The 20,729-nt window shown below is 41.5% G+C and overlaps 1 protein-coding gene across 2 annotated transcripts in view; it reads left to right on the top strand.

Annotated features, from left to right (window-relative positions):
* Il33 (interleukin 33) overlaps positions 1–18,214 on the top strand; it is a 35,739-nt gene extending 17,525 nt beyond the window's left edge. Inside the window, exons 1-8 of one of the 2 annotated variants that reach the window (XM_059259112.1) lie at positions 4,637–4,763; positions 8,288–8,395; positions 11,055–11,180; positions 11,701–11,823; positions 13,692–13,802; positions 14,338–14,388; positions 16,021–16,118; positions 17,678–18,214. In XM_059259112.1, coding sequence (XP_059115095.1) covers positions 8,299–8,395; positions 11,055–11,180; positions 11,701–11,823; positions 13,692–13,802; positions 14,338–14,388; positions 16,021–16,118; positions 17,678–17,869 — 798 coding nt within the window. In that variant the 5' untranslated portion in view covers positions 4,637–4,763; positions 8,288–8,298 and the 3' untranslated portion in view covers positions 17,870–18,214. Of the gene's footprint in view, positions 1–4,636; positions 4,764–8,287; positions 8,396–11,054; positions 11,181–11,700; positions 11,824–13,691; positions 13,803–14,337; positions 14,389–16,020; positions 16,119–17,677 lie in introns of those variants that run through there. The other variant, XM_059259106.1, reaches the window with a different exon arrangement.
* The last annotated feature ends 2,515 nt before the right edge of the window (positions 18,215–20,729 follow it).

Here is a 20,729-nt window from a genome sequence, read left to right as displayed (position 1 = left end):
GCTCCCAATGAGTTAGCAGTCTAAGGAAAGGGGCAGAGAGACAGATCTGGAAGGGATAAGCAAGTAAGAGATAAAGCAATGAAGTCGCCTTGGTTGTGGGCTGTTAGGGAGATAAACACTTGAATTACATTCCAAGGGTCAAACTGAAATATCGTCAGGTGTCACTGGCAAGAACAGGTGGGCAAAGGTGTGCAGGTGTGAGAGCAGGTAGGCACCAAAGAAGACAATTCTGTCCTCTGAGAGGTAGAGGGTGTGGGAGAAAGTGATACAGACTGATGGAGCACATCCTGGCAGGTATGAAAATGAGTGGAGAACACTATATCCAGAGAAGGAACAGAAAAGCACAGCAGAGGGATGGGGCTGGAGAGACAAGTGGTTACAAGCACTTGTTGCTCTTCCAGAAAACCCAGTTCGGTTCCCAGGATCTACGTAAGGCTGCTCACAACTGCCTCTAACTCCAGCTCTAGGGGAACTGATGCCCTCTTCTGGCTTCCTTGGGTACCGGCACACAGATGGTCTGCGTGTGTGTGTGTGTGTGTGTGTGTGTGTGTGTGTGTGTACACAAATAAAGATAATTTAAAAAAAATACTGAGTGCCTCTCACTTTAAAGGCTTTAAAGAAATCTTCCCAGTAGTAACGCCATCCCTGTCTTCTCTGAGTGACCTGTCTTGACTCACTGATTTGTCAGGTTTCTCCAAGGAACATTTCCTTTCCTTTGGAGAGGGAAATTTTTGAGCAGTGGGAGGAAGGAAGGAGAAAGCAAGCCAGCTCAATGAGGAGGCTGCTTTCACTTCAGCCTCCCCTTCCTATACATCCTGTATTCCGACTTCACTAGAAAGAAGTGAAACCACTATACCCAGGAGAGCAGAGGGTTCGCGTGAGAGGCCACTCTGCATCATTACTGTCCTGAGATGATGTCATACTGGGTTAGGAAACAGCCGTGATCCCAGTTTCTTTTCCTTTCTAACAGTTAGGACCATGTGATGGTTTCAATTTGACAGCGTCTAGAACCATTCTAGAAAAGAGCCTAAATAAGAGATTGTGTGCAGTGGACCAGACTGGATGGATGTCTGTGGGGGACTGTCGTAGTTGGGTTAATGGATGTGAAAGGATCTAGTCCACTGTGGGTGAGACAATTCCCTAGCAGGGGATCCTGAGCAGTAGAGGAATGGAGAAATTGAGCTGAGTACAAGCAAGCAAACATGTAAGCATTCATTTTTCTTCTCTTGGCTGTGGATGTGATATGAATCACTGTTTGAAGTTCTTGCCTTGACTTCCCCACAATGATGGGTTGATTATATAACCTGGAATTGTGAGCTGAAGTAAAAACCATCATTTCCCCAAGTTGCTTTTTGTGGGAGTATTTTATCACAGCAACACAGACAAGACTAGGGTGGCTGTTTGGGGGACACTGTCTTTTCCCATGGAGTAGCAACGGGTCCTTGAGATCCCACCACAGACTCGTGCATGGTCTTCCCATGACAGAGCACAAAGCATGGCAAAGCAGTAAACTGGAACGTGAGGCCCTGGACTTCAGCCTCACCCCATTTCTGTCAATGTTCCCCATATCCTCCAGAAAAGACCTTGATATCAGATCTGGTTTCTGATCTACATTACTATTAACAATGTAGCCTTTGCCAGACTCCTCACCTATAAAAGGGAGATAATCATATCTAAATAACTAGTGAACAAGCCTCCAGCTCACATATGCTGGTCAAAGCACTGGCTGCATTCACCATCACTCTCCTCACTCGAGGATCTGACCTAAGGGCTAGAGATGGCCCAGCAGTTAAGAGTGCATACTGTTCTCGAAGAGCACCTGGGTTTGGCTCCCAGCACCCATATCTGGCAGCAGCTCACAACCACTTGTAAATCTGGTTCCAGGGGATCTGACACCCTCTTCTAGCTTCTGTGGACACAGACACAGGTACACACACACACATACACACACACACACACACACACACGCACACACACACACACAGAGAGAGAGAGAGAGAGAGAGAGAGAGAGAGAGAGAGAGAGAGAGAATAAATTCACACAGGCACATACACATTAATAAAAAAAACTAAGTAATTTTTAACTCTTACCCTTCAGATATTTCTAGTGTGGCAGCCATAGTTTTTTTGAAAAAAGGAAAGGCCAGGATGCAAAGCTCAGTTGGTAGAGTGCTTGCTTAGCATGCACAGAGTCCTGGGTTTAAACCCCAGCATCCCGTAACTGGGCATGTGGCAGACTGCACTTCTGGCACCTGTGAGACAGAGTCAGGAGGATTGGAAGTCCAAGGCTGGGTCACTAAGATGGTACAATGGGGAAGGATGCTTGCTGCTAAGCCTGGTCACCTGAGTTCGATACTTGGGGTCCACATAGTGAAGGGGGAACAGTGGCTCCCACAAGTTGTCCTCTGACTATGCCACGGCATATGAATAAATTAATAAATGACTTTGATACCAGTCTTGGATACATGAATCTTTGTCTAGAAGAAGAGGAAGGGAGAAAGGAAGAAAGGAAGGAAGGAAGGAAGGGAGGGAGGGAGGGAGGGAGGGAGGGAGGAAGAAAGGAAAGAAAGAAGGGAGGGAGGGAAGGAAGGAAGCAAGGAAGGAAGAAAGGAAGGAAGGAAAAGAAATGAAAAGAAAAAGAAAATGACATCCATATTATTACTTAAAATCTTTCTATGGCTCCTTCTATATTTTAAATTGAGGCCAAGCTACTTCCTTTGGTGCCTTGAGCTCAACCAAACCTGCCTCCTGCCCTCTCCCATCTCTAAGTCCATCATACTACGTTCATGGTAGCCACTGTGTTTCGGCCAGGCTCCCCTTGTCCTTCAAGCAGATGGTGCCTGTCTTGAATCGAGTGCCTTGGCCTGGAGTGCTCTTGGCCTGGAAGGCACTTCTGCCCCTCCCTTCCATACGCTCCTTGCACCTTTCGGATGGACCTTAGACATTGTGTCGTGACTGAACTTCCTCTGCTTTTGCTTCCTGACGTCAGTGTTCTGGAATGTATTTGTGTGAATATTACTCAGTAGCTACCTCCCCATTGGGGACTAAACTTCAGAGGGCAAAACTCTGATTTGGTTCACTACTGCAGCTCTGGCACCTACCCTTGCAACAAAGTACTTGATTTATTATAGTTACTGTCATGAGGCAGCCCTCTGTAATCAGACCCAAGCCTATCACTGCTATGACCTCAGGACCCCGGGGAAGTTAGGCTTTCCTTGCAATGATTTCCAAAGCATTTAATTACTTTCTTGAGTGTCAAAGTTGAATTTCAACTTTTCGTTAAGTATGCACGTTTAATAAAAATTTTCCTAAAAACCTTGCATTTTAACAATATTGGTTACAGGAAATCTATTCAAGTCAACAAGTTTTCAAAGTAAGATTCTCACTAAGAAAAGAAAGGTCAGCACTCAGATTAACATTCTGACAATATGTCAATGTCTTTGGTCAGTAAAGGGGGTCACCAGACACCTAAGAGAACATAGGTGTTTCAGGAAAGGATTTGCTGGTTGACCAGATGTAGATAATACAACAAAGGGAAAAGAAAATTTCACATTGTGTCCCATGGGCTCATGCTGACAGTCCTTAGCCTAAAATGTGAGAATGCAATATTTGTTAAATGTAACTTTCTAAAAGTCAAGGAGGCCACACTACACATTTGCACTTTAGAACGGATTACAGTTTGCCCTTTTTTGGTTTGTTTTAAGACTTGGAGCTATGGAGCTCCTCACACTGACACCCAAGGACTCTATGAAGTGTGTGGATAGCCTGCATTCAGCTTTATGCATTTTGTATTGTTCTACTACATGACCCTGGCTTTTTATTTTTTTCACTACTTTTGGTCCCGAGCATTTTTATTGGCCATTAAACTGGTCTTTCCTCTCTTTTCCTTTGGGATTTTACATATTAAGAAAACCATGCTCACAAAACACACTGAATGTTTTGCAATGGGAATAACTGCAAATAAATATGTAAGTAAACAAATGCTGCACCCCTTGAGCCAGCAAATTCTACTTTTATGAAATGTATGTTACCAATGAACCTCAAAGTTTCCTAAGAATCATGCACTGTTCCCGCCCCCCCCCTTCAGCTAGAACACTAATGGTAGGCAGACAGAAAAGCCTGAAAGCAGCCAATGTGCTGTGAATCAAGAAGGGATGGGTGAGAGATCGATGTATGTGATTGAAAGCAGGAAACACCCAGGGTACAGTGTTAATCTCAGAGAGCAAAAAGGTGGTTCACAAAATATTTGCAGTATGATTCTATTTTCTAATTGAAAGTCGATGCATGTGTAACATTTCCACATTGAGGAAAAAAATGATAGCATTGATACTTTTTTAAAAATTTTTTCCTAAGGATACACATATTATTTGTACAGTCAGAAAAAAAAATTACCTAGAAAAAGAAAACCCAACTTTCTACAGAAGAGACAACCAGTTCCCTCGTATATATTCCAGAAAAGGCACCACTGGGCATCTGTTTTAAAGATTTTTTTTTTTTTTTTAAAAAAAAATAGTACTTAAGTATAACTCTGAACGTGCTGCTCTGTTGGGATTTGTCTGTAGGAAAAAGCTACACGCCCACACATTCTAATCGATTCAGATTAGCTCTATTTGCATAGCTTCATTCCTCAGTTACTGTCACCTACGTTGCTTAATCTGAGCTACCATATAAATAGAACTGGAGTGTGACTGTACTGCCTATCAGCAAGTGCTGACTTCAGGAACGCACGTTATCCAAGAGCAGCTATTCCCTGCCACGACTGAGGTTAGTGCCACATCAATCTACAAGAATATTTGCTCTCTGCTGTCGGGGGGAGAAAACAGTACTGTTTATAGGCTCTCAAATAATTCTGATATATAAAAGATAAAAGGCTTGTTATTGAATAGAGTGGTTTGTTTTTCAGAATGGGATTTGAGAATAGTTCTGGATTACAAACCTTGGATTTTGTAATTCTAATAATGACGCTGACTTTCTAGTTTGATGACTTCTTATCTTGTTCAACTATGCAAGCAGGTGGTCCTTCAGAGCAGAGTGCTTCCAACATGCGTCTGCTCAAGCTAGTCCACGGGAGTGATGAAGGAAAGAGAGGGTTATGATAATCACTGAAAGTAGAGAAAAGCAAAGCCAGGCACAACGCTTCAGGGAAGGGCTATGGCGTCTTTACTGTGCTAACATGAATTCGAACTCTCCAAGAAAATAGGCTACAGGCCGCAACAAACAAATTTATTTAAAAGGTAGTTTTTATGACTAGAAAAACGTTGTTTCTAGGACACACATACTCTTGGGTGAAAGAGCAAACAAAAGCCATCACTGTTTTTGAAGCAGCTCAGAAGGGCAACATGCATTCTGCTCACACCGACTCAATTCCTGCTGGTACAGGCTGCTATTTAAACTACGTTCTGTCCAACTGAAAAGCTAACTTTATGTTTACCTAACCCTTTATCCCATGCATAAGGGTTAAAAATTAACTATTCTGTAAAAGTTACAGCTCTGCTTTAAAGGAAATCATTTATTCTAAGCTAGCAATGGTGACTGATTATAGCTCAGTAGCATGGATTCAGGTTACCCTAAATGATGCATTCCTAAGCAAAAGCAGTTACATGAAGGTTTGCAGGCAAGGGACCAAGAAAGTCATAAACCAATATATGCAACGACTGCATTAGTCATAAGCAACATATTCAGCAGAGAGTCAGACACAGAAAAACGAGGAAATCTTTCTTTGTAGGTTTTGTATGTTATCTTACCGCTCCTTAGCTTTGTGATAACACAAACAACACAGTCTGAGGGCATCAACGCAGATTCCATTATTAAAAGTAAGTGGAGCCCGAGATGGTCCGAGAAAATCCTGGCTCTTGATCTTACATCCCTCCATAATCACAATATTTGGCTCACCCAAGGAAAAGAGTCTGGGATACTTCACACAGATACAGCTTCTTCAGAGAACTCTGCCTTATGCTGACATCTTCAGAAATTTATTATTACTATTTCAAAGAAGCTGGGCATTGGCTTTGAGTATAAAAAGAGCAGAACGTTTAAAACAAAATTCCAAGTTCTGACTCACATGGACCCCTCCCCACGGTTATTACCTAATGCAGGTAAATGGCTTTACATTTACTTCAGGGCGGTTAACTTTTATAGAGTAGCTAATTTTTAATCCGTCTGAACAGAGAAAGGAGATAGGATGGTAATGGAGAAAGAGAATAGATAACATTTTGAGTTTCATTTTTGTGTGTGTGTGTAAGACAAGATATAGATTTCTGCTTTCCTTCTACATGTGGATATTCAGTTTTCTCAGTAAAAATGTTTAAGGCTACATTTTTTCCAATATATGTTTTTGATACCTCTGTCCAGAATCAGATAGTTCTATTTGCTTGAATAATAATGTAATCATATTTTTAATTTTTAAAAATTTTAAAAAGAGAGAAAAGACAACGTGTTAAGATTGAAACGATGTGAGAAAGATAACAAGAGATTTAAAACTCAAATACAAAAGAAGCAGATAAAATTAGAAGAGGAATAAAAATAAAAATTCAAAATAATAAATAATAGTTTTAAATGAAAGGACAATAAAAAGGGAGAGACAGCGCTTTTCCAGGGCTGTGTGGGGAGGGGAGTGGGTTTGAATTTGCTCCCCCTAAGCAGGCTGGCGTTAGGTGAGGCCAGTCAAGGGCATCTCATCTGCATCCAGGCTGTGTTTGCTCTAGTCTCTAATAAAAGTCTAGAGGCTTTCTTCCTTTGCGTTTATGGGGCTTTGCACCCCACGCTGATCTCTACATCCTATAGGCTAGGCAGGTTCCCATTCATTCCGGAGAGCCTCAGTCTGAAATCCACGAGTTGGCAAAGTTCACCCAGTTTACTTGAGCGTGAAGAGCAAACGGAGGGCGGACTGCTGTCTGAATGGGAGGGCAATCAGCCTGCCTTGGTTTATCAGAAACCTGCCGCTGCAGGATTGGAGGCCTCAGTCTCCAGGGACAACTTCAAGCTACAGGTCATAGTCCTCGCCACAAGGGGGCAGGACTTCTGATCGCCGTGCCTTCCACAGCCCAGGCTCCGAGTTGACGAAAGTTCTCAGTGGATCTGTCATCCCCTCTCCTTACAGGGTTTTCTCCTGGACAGTCACTATGGCAGAGTGTTCCCAGGCACCCTGACTGGTCACCTGCCTGTATTTCCTAATCTCCAGAGTTGCTCAGTCTCAAACAATAGACCCCCTTTGAAGGTAGCTCCTGATCACAGCGCTCTAGGACACGGGGAGTGAGGAGATGGCTCCTTAGTGCTAAGGCAGCAGTGAGAGGGGACTCACCTCAGACCAAATTCCTGCCCTGGAATTAACGCTTGTGAGAACTGTGCTGTCAATCATGGGTTTCTCCCGTGGCCACCGCCGCTCCTCTGTTCTCATGATGGCCACCCAAATCCGGACTGGCCACGTGATTGCTGCTGCCCTTCTTCCTGACCCCTCCCAGCCCCTCTCCCCCTCCTCCACCCATGCAGGGAGCCAGGGCTGGAGTTTTGGATGGCTTCCTACTTCTCGGCATTATTTTATTCTTTGGCCATGCATATTAGCTTAAACCCCCCACCACTTGAGTCCCAGTGATTTTCCACTCTGTCTCCTTGGAATATAGTTTCTCCTTTGTTACCCTGTTCTTCCAACTTGTGAGTGAGCAGAGAAAATCAGCAATCTTACTCTTTCTTTATTCTTGAGAAACTGTGCTTATTCGGATCACCACCATTACTCTTTCAAATATTCAGCTGGTGCCAAATCTGACAGGCAGAAACTTCAAGGTGGCTCCCATAGGGTTTGAGACAACCTGGCCCCATATCTGGAGTCATGGTTCCTTTAAGTGGAGAAAATGTTTAGAAAATAAGATGCATGCACACGCTGCTGGGCATTCATTTAATACTGACTCAAATTTAACATTGCACGGGTTTTGTCTTGGCTTCTGAGTTACATATTTCTATTTCTTTCCCCCTACAGTGAAAATCATGCAACATCTGTGTGGCTACTTATTTTTTTATAACTATGTACTACAACAAAACTGTCCTAAGGTTTCAATACAAACATTGACACTAACAATAAGTCTACCCAGCTTGAGATTTTTTCTGTGCTTTTTTTGTTTTCTTATTCTATGGCTAGATTCTAGCACATAGTGCACAGTCAGAATACTATGCTCAAATTCAGTTATTTACTTTTTCTGTACGGCTATCAATTTCACGTTGAGTTAGCTGAGGAGGTTGTTTCCGGTGATTTCAGGTACATATAGCTGGACTAATATTATATTTTAATCCTACAGAAACCTGAAAAATGGGACCCACAATGAGATACTCAACCTCCAAAATGTCCCCGGCAAAGCTGAGCAGCGCAGCTGGAAAAGCCTTGGTAAAACCTTGCAAGCCAAGAAGTAAGATCGCCGGCATTCCTGTTTTACACACTGTTTGAAATCTATTATCAAATACTTATTATTTCAATGTTCAGACACGCTACCTTACCAAAAGTGCCTAAGAATGTAAGAACTGAAAGGGAACAGAGGTAGCTCCGAGGACACAGAAGCCTTGTTTTTGAAGGGTTTATATGGTCACTCTTGTCACTGGGTACAGCACGGGATAGGCTGGCTTAGATAATCTAGACCTGTGATGAGTGTAACTTAGTAAAATATGGTCTTTTACATCAATCCCTTCACACTTCTCACAGCTCCTGCCATCAAATCCCCAAAACCTTTCCCCTAATTAACTGACAAATCTCTAAACTGACCCACTTTCAGTCCACATATTTGTCAAGACCTTTGGTGTATTGATTTACTGATTATTGATAAAAGATAGATTCAAAAATGAAGGTGCCCAGGCCCCCAAATAAAGAAGAATGGACCAACTATAATTATCTAATTACAAACTCAAAAGTTTGGAATACGATGAAAGAGAAATGAAGTTACAGGACAGGTACACCTGTGAGGAGAAGGGGCTGTAAGGATCTTGAATATGTGCAGCATACTTTTTACACTGGAATAGTGACCACCAAGGAGAGTAACAGAGCTCTGGTGGACTGGAAGGAAGCTAGAACGTGATGAATGACCTAGAGAGAAAGCAATGTGTCCTCTGTCCTCCCCGAGGCTCTGAACCACCCACCCACACACTTCTTGGTAGGATTTAAAAAACCAACTTGACAATGGTTTCTGAATGTCCAGGAAATCACAGTTTAATTGATCCTTTCGTTCATAGTTATGTCAAAATGCTCTGTGCAGAAACAACGATTCAGTGGAAGTGACTTGGGATGCCCAAATTTCCCCATATTAAAGAATGCACTGTCTTAGTACCCAGAAAATGAGGCCCTTTATAGATACTGCATTATGGAGTAGATATGCCAGAATTCCTGACATTGGTGCCAGAGCTCACTTTGAATACTGAGATCTTAGAAGTCACATGTTACGTGACCCTGAAAGGCTATTTATGATGTCCAAGACACAAATGAAATGTTCCACATGAGATTTAAATTTCTCTTTGGCTAAGTAAAATCAGGCTTACTGAATAACTGGTTGATTTTTTTAGTTTGGTTGATTGAATTTGCATTTGGCTAGTCTCTTAGGTTGCGGGGCAGATTTCACCCCCACCTCCCACCCTGGCCAAATAAGACTCTATGTAGCTCAGACTTATCTGGGAATTCATGACCCTCCTCCTCCTTTAACCTCTTGAGTGCTGGGACTAGAGGCATGACCACATCTGGCCTGTGGTCATTTTCGTCAGTGGTGGTAGAGCCTAATGAATAGCTTTGATATCAAACATGCTATATTAATTACTTTTGCCTCTCTATGGCCAAAACCTTACAAAAGTGACTTAAAGGTAGACAATTCCATTTGCTTCATGGCTTAGAATGTACAGTCCATCATGACATGGAAGGAGGCTGGATCAGTTTGATCTATAGCAGCCATAGCTTGCAGTAGCTTCTCCTATGGCACCAAGCAGGAAGAGCAAACTGGAGGACCAGGCTATAGTCTAGAGAGGCTGGCCCCTGTGGTCTATGTAGATCAGCAAGGTCCTATACCCCAAGGGTTCCACAACCTCCCAAAGGGTGTCACCAGGTTAGGACCAAGCGTTCAAGCACAAGAGTTTGTGGGAACATTCAACACACCCCTTAGCACAACTCATGAGCCATGTAACCTTGGGCAGTGTTGTGATTCCTAACATCCTCATATTATCATTGCAAAACTAAGATGACAATACTTTGCAAGATTGGTATGAGTGGTTAAGTTAAAAGGCATATAAAATTAGTTAGCAGGGTGTTTGGCCTAGGGCTGATACTTGGTTAACGGCCGCTATTTTAGTATCAATACCCTTTATAGTTTTCAGACACCCTCCAAAAATTATTAAAAGTTTATTCTAGGCAAGCAGAAAAACAGCTCAAATCTTCTATGGATGTTCACATTCCCGTCAGTTAGCCAACAGCTGATGCATACTGAATGCAGAGCCATGATCCCTCAAACGGCATTCTGAAAACAACAATAAAAATATTTCTAAAGACCTAAGTGTTTTTACAACTTATTTGGCAACAAAATACAACCCAGCCTATTGTCTGTTAAATCCCAAGGTCTGTGATGGTTAATTTCAAATGTCAACTTGATTGAAATTACTGAGGCATATCTTTGGGTATGCCTATGACAGCATTTTCCAGAAAGGATTAATTTCGACACACCCTGAAAATGGGCAGCTGCAATATCCCATGGCCTGGATCCAGAACCAATTAAAAAGAATACAGATAAAGACAGCTAAACACCACCATTCACAGTCTGCTGAGATGTGAGCAGGCAGCCTCCCATTGCCATGCCTTTCCCGCCAAAAAGGACCAGAAACATGAGCAAAACTAATACTTTCCCCCTTTAAGTTGCTTCTTGCCAAAAGTTTGGTCACAATAATGAGAAAAGTAACTAATACAAGACTTCATTTCCTCTTGTATAACATATTCTACGCCTTACTATATGCAAATAGTAGTGGTACTCCAGGCTCTTTGGAGATGCTGTATATATGTATAGGATATGACCTACGTAAATCTACACTTTTTTCTATTGTTAGGATCCCAACAGAAGACCAAAGAAATTTGCCATGTCTACTACATGAGGCTTCGTTCTGGCCTCACCATAAAAAAGGAGGCCTGTTACTTGGAGAAAGAACCCATCCAAAGTTATTCACTAAAATCAGGTATGTTCATTCCTAAACAGACTGATGAGCATCCAGTAGCTTTTACTTTCCATATCTATGGATACAATTGTTTTCCTCATCCAAGTTCTCCTTGAGGAAAAGAATACAGATGATGCCGGGTTGGCCATTTTGGAGAGGGTTTTTAGTTACGTGGGAGAAATGGATACAATGGTGTGTGAAAACAGATGATACAAGATTTTAAATAAGTACATAATCATTTGGGGTGATATTTTTTACTATGAAAGAGGTGAACTGAATGGTTCACAGTGGCTGCTCTTGAGTGTTGCAAGTGTGGTGAGTAGTTTTCTTCCTCTTTGTGTGCTCTGCTGGAGTGTGAATGAAAAAAATGGTTTTTAAAATGAAGACATCCCCATTAAAGAGGTACCGATCCCATTAGACCATTGGGTGACTACAGCCCTGGCATCACTTACCATTGTGGCCATTTTGCCCATCAAAAAGATGGCATCTTTGCAGAATGAAGATAGATGCTTCACCCCTAACCCCTACTGCTGTCTTGCAGGTAGAAAGCGTGAAGGGAACTTCCCTGCTTACCCAAGGGATGCCATGAAGCGCTCCATGTTGGATACACCCAATTTCCAAGAATGTGCCGCCGCCGATTTCCCTGTCAGAGAGAGTATCCGAGGTGTGACTACTCACAGGGCCCTTGCTGGGGGCCGGGGGGCCAGTGGTGAGGTGTAAGATAAGACACGGGGCCTTGGCAAGTGCTACTCTACAGAGCAGACTCAAGATCTTCTTGGGTGGTGATAGATCTTTGCTGGTGGTGGTGGCCCATGCCTTTGATCCCAGCACTTGGAAGGCAGGGGCAGGCGGATCTCTGTAAGTTACAGAGTGAGTTCCAAGGCAGGCTTCAAAGCTACACAGAGAAACCCTGTCTCAAAAAAAAAAAAACAAAAACAAAAAAACCATGTATCAGAAACTTGTTTCCTGCCTGTGTGCTGGCTCAGTGGCATCCAAACTGGGCGTGGTGTATCTGTGCCTGTGCACTCTCTAGTTAGCATTCCATTGATATTTTGGAATACTTGCTGTAGGTTGGAATCATGTCCACATTAGTCCTGATAAATAAATTATCCTTTGAGAAAAAAAACTGCATTAATCCCCAAATTTCAAATTGTTCACCATGAAAGAGAATAAAAAAACTATTATCTTTTAAAATACAAGTTTAAGATGGTACGGCTTGAAGAGTGGTTTAAAGTTTTTACCGTTTGTGCAAAGTTCCACATAAAACTGTGATCATTGAGAACTGAAGAGCGTCCAGGGGATGTAGCTCAGGTAGGATACTGCCTCATGGGCAAGGCTCTGCATTTCATCTCCATCAATGTGGGGAAAAAATAAAAGTGAGTCCTGGGCAGAGTGGCATGTGCCTTTAATCCCAGCATTTGGGAAGCAGGTGAATTTCTGTGGGTTCAGGTCTGTCTGGGCTACACAGTGAGTCTCAGGACAGCCAGAACTGTAGAGTGAGACAGTGTCTCAAAAACAAACAAACAAACAAATCCCCAAATTAATAATTAACAAGTGACAACCCCACCACTAAGGAAACTCGATTAAGAATCACATGTTGTTATTTTAATACATATTACTTTTTATAGGATATATATAATATAGGATATTATATAAAACAATTTAGTATATATCATATATAGTATGTATTTAATACAAATAATATTAATCTCCTAATCAATATTCATTTCTCATAAACTGTTTTTAAATTACTTTGCTTTAGATGTTCACATACAAATTCTTATTTTGTATATTATTTTTATTTGCAAAATTCAGTAACCTGTAGCAGATACAGTAAATTTTAATGTAGGATCCTCAAATGGATCCAAGTCTGCTTCAGTTTACCCACATATGCTTTAAAAATGTTATCATGTGCTCTGTATGCATCTCAGGCAAAGGCACAAACTAGCTTACATCTGCATCCCCCTAGGGCAATGGTTCTCAATCTTCCTAGTGCTGAGACCCTTTAATACAGTTCCTCATGTTGTGGTGACCCCCAACCATAAAATTACTTTTGTTGCTACTTCACAACTGTAATTTTGCCTCTGTTATGAATTGTGATGTAAATATCTGATACTCAGGATTTTTGATATTCGACCCCTGCGAAAGAACTGTTCAATGCCCAAAAGGGTTGAGAACCACTGCCCTAGAGTGTTGAAAAATCCCTAAGTAATCATGCTTTATAAAAGGGCATACGTTCGCCTATGCCTTCCTAAACATGACCATTCTTTCCCACAGTTCCCTAGACTGTAGGAAGGCAGAAATGGAGCTGTCTGTCCTCTTCTTCACCCCCAGCCCCACCAGGCAGGAAGCTACCACCTTTAATCCCGCCCTGGTGCCGACTACGGCTTTTGCCTATGTTAGAATGACAAAGTATAGCTCACATTAAAAAACAAAATTCTTGAGAGAAATTACTTCAAAAAATAGCCAGGAAAATTGTTCAGAGGATTGTTTGGTTTTTAGTCTTACTGACAGGAATTGCACTTTTTACAGAATCTTGTGCTTCCCTGAGCACATACGATGACCAATCTGTTTGTTTCAAAGTATTGGAGAATGGACGATATGTGATCAATGTTGAAGATTCTGGAAAAGACCAAGAAAAAGGTAGACAACTTTAGACTATTTCCTCATGTCTATACTTAGTAATGATGACTGGCAAGGTTAAAAAAAAAAATCTACCAAATTATCCACAATGGATTAACTAGTATATTCAACAGCAATGGGTTTCATCATCTATGCTAATTCCAGTCTTCCTGTGTTAAGAAGGACTCAGTGTCGTCAGGTTCTTCAGGGAAGAATACAGATATTGAGAAATAACTTTTGAGAAGTACAGAAGGAGAGAACACATGTATTTATTAATGCTGAATACTCATTAGATCTTTCCAACCTTTTCAGTGTCGCCTTAGCGTAAATGACTATTTGTGAAAGACTATTTCTCTGCCATCAACAGTGTAACACCCATGTTGGAGAATTCATCACAGGATAATATATTTTGAGATTTTTGTGAGAACTACTAAAGTTTTGCTTTAATTGGTATATGACAAGGTTAAGGGCAAGGTTTTCTGGCCCTGTGTATGATGGAACTGAAACCTTCAGATACAAATTGTCTCTCACCGAGTGATACCGTGTTGTCTTTCAGACAAGATGCTGCTACGTTACTATGAGTCTCCTCATCCCTCAAATGAGTCAGGTAATGTGGAGGCAGGGTCAGGGTGGGAGGTTGCTTGAATTCTCATTCAGAACAAAGATGAGTCTAAAATAGCCCACAATAAAGAAAGAGCAGTTCAAAAGATTATCTTCAACCCCACACTCGTTGTAAGATCTTAGCTTCTTAGAGCATTTATTCCACCTCATCTATTTCTGGATTAATAAGATAAAGGATTAGCTGCATACAGTACTTACAATAATAAGCTACTTATAATAATATAGACCATCTTCAGCCACAGCTAAAAAGATCCTGCCCAAAGGTTGTCCAGAGGCAGTTCCTTCTATATTGTCTTTCTGTCCATGTCTCACACCTCATCACTATGCCCAATTAGCAAGAGAGGGGAAGGTGGGTGAATAAATTCCATTTCCCTTTCAGAACACAAATAGAAGTTATACATCACATGACTGCTCATCTTCAGTTGGCCAGAACTTAGCCCGAAAGCAACATTGAGTCATAAGAACACAGGCAGGGAAATGTTCTATTATCATCTATTAAAATACAGCTCAGTGGCCGGGCGGTGGTGGCGCACGCCTTTAATCCCAGCACTCGGGAGGCAGAGCCAGGCGGATCTCTGTGAGTTCGAGGCCAGCCTGGGCTACCAAGTGAGTTCCAGGAAAAGGCGCAAAGCTACACAGAGAAACCCTGTCTCGAAAAACAAAACAAAACAAAACAAAAAAAATACAGCTCAGTGACTTCACATGCACACAGAGAAGCTGATGCCCAAAGTAGTGTGTATTGGAATCAATTCAATTAGAAAAGATCAGAACAACAACAGAAATTAAAAATCTAACCTCCTTCTCTGAGGAATTTAAAAAGACTCTTGGGCCAGGCTTGGTGACACACACCTTTAATCTCATCACTCAGGAGGCAGAGGCAGACCAATCTCTAAATTCAAGGCCAGCCTGATCTGCAGAGCAAGTTCCAGGACAGTCAGGGCTGTTAAACAGAGAAACCTTGTCTCAAAAAAAGAAGGAACAAAAGAAAGGAAGGAAGGAAGGAAGGAAGGGAGGGAGGGACGGAGGGAGGGAGGGAGGAAGGAAGGAAAAAAGGAAGGAAAATATAGGAAGAAAGACCCTCTACTTACTTGATAATGACTCTTCAGTTTTATTTGGGTACAAATACTTCTAAATGAATTAATGATCTATTTTCCTTCACATCTTGGATTCTTTGGGTTAAGTTAAATTAAGATGAGTTACAAGACTTAGGTTTTTTTTTTACTTATAATTTCTTCTGTTGTTTTTATTTTTAGTTGACAGGTAAAATTATATTAATCATGTATAATAGGAGACTTTTAAAAAAGATTTTATCTTTATTGTATGTGTATGAATGTTTTGCCCGCATGTATGTAAATGTACCATATGTGTGCAGTGCTTGAGGAAGCCAGAAGAGAGCAATGAATCCCCTGTAAGTGAGCTACTGTACGGGTTCTGGGAACTGAATCCAGTTCCTCTGCAAGTGCATCAGGTGCTCTTAACCACAGAAGCATCTATCTGGCCCCACAACAGCACATGACAGATACCTCAAAAGTTTCTGGTGTGGTGGTATCTGTTGCCCATCTATCTTGCAGTCAAGTGGCAAATGCATTACCTCACATGCCATCATTTTCATTGTTAGGTGATGGTGTGGATGGTAAGTTGCTGATGGTGAACATGAGTCCTATCAAAGACACGGACATCAGGCTGAAGGCCAATGACGAGGACCACTCTGTGGAGGTAACAGAAATGTGACTATGTAACAGCCACAAATTGATTCTACTTGTTGATGTGTATTTAGACGTTAGGGAAATTGTGGAGACGGAGTGGGGCACATACTATTGTAAATAAAACACAATCAGTCGCTTCGAATGACTTGCTTGGGAGTAGGAGAAGAATGGCAGCGGGATGTGTGGTCTTGTTACCACAAGTCTGGTCTCCACAACAGCACAGAATCCCCAGGGAACTTGCTAGAAAGCAGGATTCCAGGCTCCCCCACAACTGAATCAGAACTAACGTCTGAACAGTCCCCCGGGAGCGTCATCCCTTCACTACAGTTTGAGAGGCACTTCCACACAGAATGAGCTCACATCCTTCCATTTGGCTGTGTTCTTCCAGAAAAAAAATTCTTTTCTAAAATAATTTCTGGCTCCAAGCCTGTCAAGGGGAGGTCAGCAAGCATGCCCATACATCACCAGTTATTAGCAGCATAAAATTCTACATCTGATCTATTCTTACTTAATAAATGGCAGGTATAGCCTGGTCATGACCAAAAAGGATGAACATGTCAAAGAGCAAACAAGTCAGAGCAAGAAGTTAGGAGAAAAACAGGACAGCATTATAAAGAAGACAACTTCTATAAATATACAAAATTTAAAGTGATCCAGTCATGTAGGACATCAACAGAAACAGTGGACAGTGGTCAGCATTCTGCTCACGACAATATTCTCAAGTGTATATAATGCACTATCTAGTATGTACATAATAAAAAAAATAAAAGCAGAGTGCCGTGGCATATCCAGTCCTTGCTTAATGCGCCAGCAGTCCTGTCTCTTTTAATCCTCAGAGGAAGCCACTACTGTTGTTGTTGTGCAACAAACTATCTCAAAACCGACGGATTAAAATAATAATCATTTAAGTCCTTAGTGATTGAGAGCTTACACTGAAGACCTGAGTTGGGTCCCCAGGGTTATTGCCAGGCGACTCACAACCACCTGTAACTCCAGCTCCAAGATGATCAGATGCCTCTGGTCTCCATGGGCATCTACATTCATGTGCACATACCCACACGGAGACATATTTAAAATAAAATAAATCCTTAAAGATAATGTAAATAATTGGTCTCTATTTAATAACTTAATTACAGATTGAATCTAACAATTAATCTAATTAAAAGCGTATAAAACTACATCTGCATTTAAATTGGAAATGAACCAATCTGTAGGGAACGCTGGCTAGACTGAAAGTTTGCTAGACAGAGCACCATGTTCTTTGTATCAGAGACAATAAATAGCAAAAGAGGGCCCAAATCCAGAAGGGCCACATGTAGATCTGCTCAGTCTCCAGCAAGCAGCTTATCTCCATGTGCCAACTCCCTGTGAATCACTTCCATTCCTACCCACACCCTGTGCCCTCTGCCGTTCCCTCCACCCTCCACTCCTCCCTCCTCAACTCCGTCAACAGACTTGCTAGAGAGACCAAGTTATAAACGCTGATTCTCCTAGGAGTTCTAACCCAGGAAGGCGATGTCAGTCCTGGACTTCCCATTCACACACTGGCTTTTTCTCTTCTTTCCTCAGCTCCAAAAGTGTCAAGTCCCACTGCCAGACCAGGTCTATTTCGTCCTTCACAGAAAGTCCTCCGACTATGTTTTATTTGAATGTAAGAAAAAGCCTGGGACATACATAGGAGTAAAGGACAACCAGCTTGCTCTAATAGAAGAAGAGGACGAGGACAATAAAAATATCATGTTTAAGCTTTCTAAAGTTTAATGGAATAAGAAGCTTGTGGGCTCTGGGTTGAAGGAGTTAAATGTTACCACTAAAAAAAGAAGGGAGAGAAAGGAAGGGGCATCTAAGGGGATGGCTTAAAGTGCTGTGGAATGTTATCTTATTATATATAAAAGTCTTCTCTTTTCCTCTATCACTACACATTCAATAAAAACATGACTACATGGCATAGGGCATTTGTAAAGAGACTGAGAGAGATTCCACCTTGGCTTTTACTTTCATCTGCTTTGAGTCCTGAACGAATTCACACTTGCAGATCTCATCATATGAGCAAGCCCCATAGCTCATGCTATGCTTTAGACAAGGGTCCAATCTAAAAGCCTTAAAAAAAAAAAAAAACTTGATTTTCCCTGGTCCTAAACAAAAGGTTGACATACTAGAGCAGCTTGTGCAGGACCAGCTGCTGCATGACTGACAGTTTCTCAGTCAGAATAAAGCAGATGTATGGGTAGATGTCCCCGGCAACCCTCAGACAAGCTCTTTCTGTTAAGAAACTAGTGCTCCAAATGCCCACGTACCTAGACAGGTAGGGTAAATGTGTGAAAAGGCAGGATAACTGAAAAAACATGAAAGAAAAAGAAAGCCAGTATTTGTGACGTGGAATAATGTTACCAACACTTATATCCTTTGGGGGAGGGGTCGGAGGGGGCTGGAGACAAGGCTTCTCTGAGTAGCCCTGGCTGTCCTGGAACTTGCTTTGTAGACCAGGCTGGCCTCGAACTCATAGAGATCCATCTGCCTCTGCCTCCCAAACGCTGAGATTAAAGGCATGTGCCACCATGCCCAGCTACTTGTTTCCTTTTTTAAATTCTGATTTTTTTTTAAAGATATCAGTTTAAATTTAAGCAAGCCAAGCTTACATTAGGAAACAGAACACATTTTAGTTCACGACTGTGATTGAAATCATCGGCTATATTTAACAAACTTAAACTCCTCTGTAAGTACTGACCAGAACGTCTATTAGGGTATCCGGGTAGAATGGGATCTCACAGTGCATTCAGAAGTCCTCTTACTAGAAAGACACTGAATTGACTTCAGATTTTCGAGAGCTGGCTATGGCCTATGTTTATGGCACACCGTGTCCTCTTCGCCAATTTCCAAAAAGCTATCACTTTTATCTCTGGCTTGTTTCCTTACACACAAATCCTTTTGTTCTTTGGGTTCACGGTGGCGCTGTTCACTGTGGAATATATTAGTTTAACTTCCGCCCCTTCTTTGGTTCTTTTGACCAACATATCCTTAACAGATCTCCAACTCCCTAAACTTCATTTTTATTTTCTCTGCCATCTATATGCCAACACTTTTATTCTGCTTTGTTTATTTTACATTGCAGAATTTTATATATACCTACTGGTTACAAGGTTGTTCACTAAACTTTTTTGGTGTGTTTTACTGTTACTGAAGTAGTGAAATTTATATTCAACCATATAGTAATATTTTAAGCTGCTAAAGGAATAGCTTTACTTATTTAGACAACAGCAATTTCTACTACATTTTTATTGGCTTAAAATTTACAGTAAATGCAAAAGATAATAACAGAAAACTGATGGAATACAATATGACCATTTCTAAAAGTGTAAGCATTTAATTTTTCAGTTGATGAAAGCTACTGTATGATGTATGATAAAAGAGGCTAGGAATTGCTGTATAAGATCATATAATTATAGCATGATATAACCGTTTCATTAATTTTTCACTGTTTTACTATAGAGATAAAAGTAAAAACAGAATCTATGCCATCCCCTGGAAACCACGATGTTGACTATGTGAATTTGTACAATATACTTAAAATAATAATTAAGTAGCCAATTATGTCAATGACATTGTTTATAACCTTGAATAAACTATTTGTCAAAATCACGTGTGACCATGACTTTATCACAGAATGCTCCAATGTTCTGAGTCTTGAATGAAAATGAACATACTCCAGTCCATTGCTATTGACAAGGGAACTGAGAAGCCTATTTCACAACTCAGGGTATTTAAAACTAAAACTTCCCACAGAAGGGAGTCCACAAGTGACTCAGTTTCCCAGTTTGAATCTTGAGTCTATTCTGAGTCAATAGAGTTCAGGCTTGCTTGCTCCAGGGCTGTGAGAAAGTCCTGATTAGCCCATAGAGTTTCCTTAAAGGGCTGTGAGAAAGTCCTGATTTCCCATGGGAAAGAACATACTATCTAGCTAAACACAGGCTGTTGACTCTAGCTGAAGGTACATTGTGACAGAAAACGAAACTGCCTGCTCCTTGACCCAAGGACAGGAGAAATAGTGGCTGAATGCCAGTGCTGTGCATTGTTCTACTTCTGCCCTTCAAGTTTGTATATAAGCTGGCGATGAAATAAACTCTGACACTGTCTGGAACTGACTGGCAGTCTACAATTCACACACCGCCACCCAGCTACCTGGTCCACTCGTCGGCTAGCTCCGACAAGGGATTGCGACTACTTTGCCTTCATCCTCCTAGTGCTCACTCTGGTAGACCTCCTCCCCTCCCCTAAATGACTTTTGACTTTTGCTCCAACCCAAACACACACACACACACACACACACACACACACACACACACACACACACACACGTTCCTGCATTAAAAATTAACCGAAAATTTCCGACTCTTTACTTAGGTGACTTTCACTCAGTTTTGTTTTCTTTTAAAAGATATTTTCAGAGCTGAGGAGACTTTTAAGCAACCATGAGAAACCGAGTCCAGATCTCAAGTACCCACATAAAAACCAAGCGTGATTGTAAACCCCAGGGCCACGAGAGGGGTAGAGACAGGCTCACTCTGGAGTGCTGCTGGCCAGCCCGCCTAGCCGAACGGATAGGCTTCAGTTTTGAGATTGT

The sequence above is a fragment of the Peromyscus eremicus genome, chromosome 1, assembly GCF_949786415.1.
Source record: "Peromyscus eremicus chromosome 1, PerEre_H2_v1, whole genome shotgun sequence".
In the NCBI taxonomy this organism is placed as follows: domain Eukaryota; kingdom Metazoa; phylum Chordata; class Mammalia; order Rodentia; family Cricetidae; genus Peromyscus; species Peromyscus eremicus.
Note: the sequence above shows the minus strand (reverse complement) of the source record. Positions and strands in the feature narration are given on the sequence as shown.